We start from the raw sequence: 6823 nt of genomic DNA, 5'->3' as shown, positions 1-6823 counted from the left end.
TGAAAATGGTTTTCGCCATATTTGAACACGCCGGATGGTCAGATGAGACATCTTATTTCAAATGAATGAATTACCTGAGCGACTACATATAAATATATCAAATAAGCCTACGAAAAAAAAATAGTACCACAAAAGAAAATGCATTATCATCGTATAAGATACTTTTTTTTACTGAAATTTAAATTATATTATTCGAAAATACAAATAATAGTGATAAATGGATTATTTATGTTTTTTTTTAAACTCGATGCATTTTCTCATTCTCATCTAATCTCAGGGCTCCGCCCTTCGATGAGATGAGAATGAGAAAATGCATCTCGTTTAAAAAAACATAAATAATCTATAAATATTGCAGTATGTGAGGATTTACAGATTCAGAACGGCAGAGCTGTGATACAGAGAAAAGGAGTTGGTGCAACTGTAACATTTTCCTGCGATAATGGGTATCAGCTCCTAGGAAGTAAATCACTCACTTGCGAACATAATGGATTGAGTGGATATATTCCAATATGCTTTGGTACGGACTTTTATAAACATATTGACGTCGCCTACGGTGTTGTATTACTATGTGTGTTGCTGTCCAGTTCGCCTTTATCGCATGTGTTAGATGTTTCAAAACTGATAACTATATAAATGCATATCTCAAATAGAAACGAAAGATACCAAAGGGACAGTCAAACTCATTAATCGAGAATAAACTGACAACACCATAGCTAAAATTAAAAAGACAAATAGACAAACAATACTACGCATGACACAACATAAAAAAATAAAGAATAAACAACACAAACCCCAAACGTACAAACGTAGAAATATAATATGGATTAGAATATATTTGTTTTATTTGGTTACTAGAAATATCCATCATACAGCTGATATATAACGTGTGTGGACAAGAAACACCTTAAATAATTTAAAAAGCCAGATGCGCGTTTGTCTACACAAGACACATCAGTGACTCTCAGATCAAGTCAAACAAGTACGAAGTTGAGAAAAAATTAAGAACCATAACTCCAAATAGTTTTTCCAAACACGGCTTTGGAAATTTATTACTGGAATTAACTGCACTTAAAGACAACACTCGTTGCTTATTATTTAGTTTTCTATTTTGTGTCATTTGTATTATTCATTTTGTTTGTCTGTCTGTCTTTTATTTTTTAGCCAGGCGTTGTCAGTTTATTTTTGATTTATTTGTCTGACTGTCCCTCTGGTATATTTCGTCCATCTTTAAAGACAAATGCACTGACTCTGCATTTCGGTTCTATACGTTGCAAACCGCACATATAAACCATGCTGTATTATGCAGCTGCACTAAATGGAAAAAAAAAGTATATAATATAATGCGTAAAAAAAAACGTAAAATTACCGTTACCAAACATAACGACAACACTGTACGCGACGGCATTACATTTAATGTATTGTGAAACTATGAACCTTCACATATCAAACTATAGTGTGCTATCACCTAACTATCTTTAAAAGTACCTTGTTCACAAACGCAAACAACAGTTGTTGTATTAAATTTATTAGTTATTTGCATGTCGAACATGTTCTTAACTATATTAATATCTTCATTGAACAAATCAATCATCAGCATGCGAGTCTGTAAAATATTTGACATGCACTGCTTAAATATTTGAGGTTTTTATATCTTTTTACATTTCATGGCGTCATATACAAAAACATACATATATTTTTAAAACTAGTAAATTAGACCGAATTCAATATGCTCAAGCCAAAATAAAATTAATAATCTTTGACATTTTGATTTTATAGCATGTCCAGAGACTGTCGTTAACTTTGGTGAATCAACATACAAATTTCACTGTGGAAAATTTACCTGGGAGGGAGCAAAGGTATTTTTTGTTTTTATGCTACATAACTGCAATCATTATGGTTGTTATTGGACAGCATGCTTATATTGTTAGAGATTGTGTGTCCTTTCAATACAGTCAGACTAAATTTCCAGGTAGGATTTAAACCTTTTATCTTGTGAACTAAGTCAGGAATCTGATGTACAGTTGTTGTCTATTCATATAGTTCATACGTGTTTCTGGTTTCTCGCTTTTATATAGATTAGAGCGTTAATTTACCCGTTTTAAACTAGTATTTTTTGTGGCTCTTTATAGATTGCTGTTATATATGAGTCAAGGCTCTGCCATGAAGGCCATACCTTGAACTATAATGGTTTATTTTTTATGAATTGTTACTTTGATGGAGAGATGTCTTATTGGCACTCATACCACATCTTTCTATATCTGTTTGTTCTTCTTTGTAATGTGTGATGGGTTTTTTAGTGACTAAGGTGTTAATACAATGGTAACTGTTCTGCCCCTAATTTTGAAATTTTGACAATGTAATGGAATAAGATGCAACTGTCATACAAGTGTAATATTTGGCTAGCTATACTACTAGGTCAAATCCGCCATTTTCTACATAAGAAAATGTAAGTACCAAGTCAGAAATTTAACAGCTGTTCTCTATTTAATTGATATGTTCAACCCACCACGTTTTCCTTAAAATGACCCGTTCTAAGATTTTCTAACAATGTGCAAGCAAACGTATTCCTTTTTTTTCCGAAATGATCTGCAAATAAAATATGTTTTTTCTAAGTGACGTCACCAGGCATGTTCGTCTTTTTGTATGCCGTCACAATAAAAATATGTCATAGGAAAGAGGAAAATTCGACATTATTATCAGATTTTAACAATCAAAACGGAGATCAATCGAACCATATATTGATTATTTGTTTATACATTGGGTTTAAAAGGGATAAATTGACGAAGAACTACATAAATATATGTAAACAACTGTAAAGAACTGTGTGCTGAGCTGAGAATTGTCTATTTTAGGCTTATTGTGAAAGTCAACACGGAAGTCTGGCCACAATTGAAACTAAGGAGGAAAATGACTTTTTAAAATATGTAGCTACATTGATACAAACAACAGAACAAGCTGCTCCTGGTAAGTATTTTAGAGTGGTACGATATCAAAAATTCCGTTTTATATAATCACTTTTCATTGATTTTTTTTTTGAGAATTTAAAATATTTGTAAGGTTAAGAACACAAGTGTTAATTATATATTGGCGATTTTTTGCATTTACGCATCATAACGGTTTAACCCGCAAAAGCAGGTTCAACCCAGCATTAAATGGCAGTTATAATCTAAGAATTCGTGTCTGTGTGTGTTGCATTGACATTTTGATTTTTTTGTTGAACTTCAGTGTTTCTGTTGTTTCGATATTTACTTCTAATAGTGTTTCCATAGTTTAAGTTTGTAAAATCAAGCTGTTTGATTCAAATGATTATTGTTTTGTTTACTTTGAAATGAAAACATAAGACACGAGTTTCTATTTTCAAGTCATAACAAAAATGTAAAATATTTGTATTCACTTAGAAAGATTGATGATACCAGTATGCACAATTCACTCAAAAACACACAACATTAACGAACTAATACATGAAACTCACGTGAAATCAGTTCATGTTAGTATCATGTGAATCTGATGTTAAATTATGAAAATCTCACGTGAAAATTACATGAATCATTTTGGTTTAAAACTCATGTCAAGTTCTTGATAAATTCACTATCTTCAAGCTAACTATCTATCGAGAGCGTCGAACGCATCCATTATTGTGTGTAGGCCACCGCACATTATGTTTTCGTTACTATACATATGAGGCCAGTTACATTGTATTAGTGTTGCTACTGTGAAAAGGGGTTGGTCAAATGCAACAGCTGGAGTTTGGTCTGGATTTAGCTTGCTTACAGCGCTAAGAATAATGTTCAATGAATGTTGTATTATTGCAACATATGCGTTAGTATGTTGTATATAAATATGGCCGCTAGTTCTCTCTATTCAATTAATTAACATTGAAATTTCTGACTATGTGGTATTGGCTTATTGTTGAATGCCGTACGGTAATATATAATTGTTTATTTATGTGTCATTTTGTCATTTTATCTTACAGTGCGTGTCGTGAATTAGATGCCTTACTCTATAATATGCATTATTTATCTTGATATATCAGAAGTATTTTTCAAGTTACCTACCTAGTTTTTATAATACCTGGAGGCACATAGATCAAGGATTAGATCTTTCCACGCATCCCTGATTTGTGCTTACTTTTTTTTTATTTCACCCCTGCTGATTCCATATGCTTCTTTAATTTCAGCTTCAACCGTTCATCTCCAAGTTTTTTAGGGCGTCCTTTCTTTCTTTTTTCCCCAGGTGTCCATCACAGGGTGCCTCTGGTCAAGTCCTCCACTGGTGTTCTAAGAACATGGCCAAGCCATCTCCATAGAGTCTCAGTCTGGTACCTTTAATAACTTTTTATACGTAACGAGTGATTTAGAAGCTGATTTGTTGAGGATGATTTCAACTCCTGCCTGGTGTTTGTCGTCTTTTCTACCAGAGTTTATGATTGTATCACCTGTATTTGTCAAGTTGTTTCCAAACCCCGTCCAACTACATTTACTTATACTTAGAATTTGCATATTGTTTTCCTCAATTTCTCTTAACACTTGGCCTTTCTTCCCGTCTCAAACATGGTACGGACAATCGAACGGCCCGATTTAAGTTTGGTTCTCGCATTCAGGATACTTTTCATGTGACTAGCTTTCTGTTGGCTTTCACTGGTCCCATTCATATGCGCAGAATTGTGCTGGTATTCTGATGTTAGGAGACGAGGTAATTTTTTTATAATCCTTACTCACTCGGCTTTCACTCGGCTTTCTTTTCGCAAAAAGGTTTTGCTAGCCAGCGGCACAAGCCATCCATAGGACAGTCCCATTCGCTAGACGCATAACATTACCCTGTGATGCACTACCATCACTATCTTATTATGAATGGATAAGTCGATTTCTATGTATACAAAGTGTGTGCATGCAATGTTGCTGTCAGAATCGTATCAATTTGTAGATTGTGATACACCGATATTATTACTAATAATGTAGCATATTAGTGTGAGATGTTAAAGTTCTAACCTATAACGAATGTTTGGATGACATGGAGACTGATGAACCATTTAAGGTTGTCGATTCAAAAACGTGACTCATTGCTTTGAACCAATTTACGAGTGACTGTCATAATGTATACATCATCTTTTTTCATAAGAATTATCTTGTCCATTTACATAAAGTATGTTTTGTGTGATATTGATGTTCTTTCGATTCGTATCATCACTAAGGAAGTGAATCAATGTCGACTGACGGTTATCATATTTTTAGATCATTGGTGGCTAGGTTTAACAGACATTAAGACTGAAGGCACATTTGAGTGGATTTCGGGACATCCAGTAACATACACTGATTGGTTTCAAGGAACACCCAGGCAACCAGATAATGTTGACTTAGGAGGAGGTACAACTGATGTAGACTGTGCTTCATTATCTCCGTCTGCATCATTCCAATGGTTTGATGAGAAATGCCCGGTTTCTACATGCCAAGCATTTTGTGAAATTTGGTCAGTTTTTGTACATAATCCTATACAACAAATGACATTTCTTACATCCATTTAATAGAGAAAAAAATAAAAGTGTTCCGTCATTTGTTTCAAAGCACATACTAAATGTGTAAGTACTAACACATATTCCTAAACATAATAGTAATATTTCATTTTGACCACAACTTATTTTTCGTTGATTAGTGAGCAAATAATTAATACAAACTATTTACATTGAAATGTTTGTGGAAAGAAATAGACTTTTAACAAAAATTTTGACTTCACTGCCTCTCTGAAATCAGGATACCTTAATAAACGTAGCTGTGAAATCTTATATAGGAAACAACAAACAACGAACGTAAATTCAAAGAAATAGTTAATAATGATCATGATAAAGCAAACACTTGCGTGATAGAAGGTCTACATATGTTGGATTGTCAACACCTTAGAATAAGAACAAATATCGAACTTAAATTTGTCAGACAACAAATTGATAGCATGATCATGATTTTTTTTATAATATTGTATCCCGTACTTATTGTTATCTCCATGCCCAAATGGCAAGTATCTGTTTGGGCTTTCTCTTTCACTATTACATAAATAAGTGAAAACATAATTGCATGTCAATCAATATTATATTGATTTGATATTTACGTATTCACTCATTACGTAAATATATATTTTAAGATATAAGTATGCACATATATAATACTAGAAAAACGAGGTCAAATTTGTCAGCCGTCATTGGGTAAAAACGACAAATCAAAGAATTCGACTTTAAACATAGCTAATACAGGACAATGGTTTAGATTAAAAATTACAACACACTAGACCCTTTTGTTTTCCAAATAGTTAATATAGGTAATAATTAAAAAATAACGGGTCGAATCCGATACCGATACCAATGATATTTTCACCTGTAACTTATTACTTTATCTGTTCCACATCTGACAGGCGCACCACTAAACGGTGTATTTAAGATAGTTTGCTATATATACACGTGTCGTAATCATAGGATGAACACTTCTAAATTAAATCATTGTCAATATGTTCCCTACTGTAGTAATTTAATTAGTAAGATTTTCTAAGATGACAATACCAATACTGAAAATCTGGACTTAAAATAGGGTGTATAGGTACAGTTTCAGTTTGTTAGCGAACATGAGGTAAAACAGCGAATCAAATAATTCAACTTTATCTATACCTTATATATGACAATGCTGTTGCATACCAGGACCTTTTGTTTTCCGAATAATTAACAGAAAAAAATTGGAAAGCAAAGCAAACTGTGTATCTTATAATCGACATGACTTAATCAGATGACAATACCAGTACTAAAATAAGGCTTACGCACTGTTATATACTTTAATTCAGTCAC

At 33.0% G+C, this 6823-nt stretch overlaps 1 protein-coding gene across 1 annotated transcript; it reads left to right on the top strand.

Annotated features, from left to right (window-relative positions):
- Nucleotides 1–1912: 1912 nt before the first annotated feature.
- Nucleotides 1913–5521, top strand: LOC134690011 (tetranectin-like). The gene is made up of 3 exons (XM_063549981.1): nt 1913–1969; nt 2853–2964; nt 5232–5521. The coding sequence occupies exons 1-3, from the start codon at nt 1913–1915 to the stop codon at nt 5519–5521; spliced, it is 459 nt and encodes a 152-aa protein (XP_063406051.1).
- The last annotated feature ends 1302 nt before the right edge of the window (nt 5522–6823 follow it).

This window comes from Mytilus trossulus, chromosome 11 (genome assembly GCF_036588685.1).
Source record: "Mytilus trossulus isolate FHL-02 chromosome 11, PNRI_Mtr1.1.1.hap1, whole genome shotgun sequence".
NCBI lineage: Eukaryota > Metazoa > Mollusca > Bivalvia > Mytilida > Mytilidae > Mytilus > Mytilus trossulus.
The sequence above is the reverse complement of the archived record's forward strand: the minus strand, read 5'-3'. Positions and strand labels throughout refer to the sequence as shown.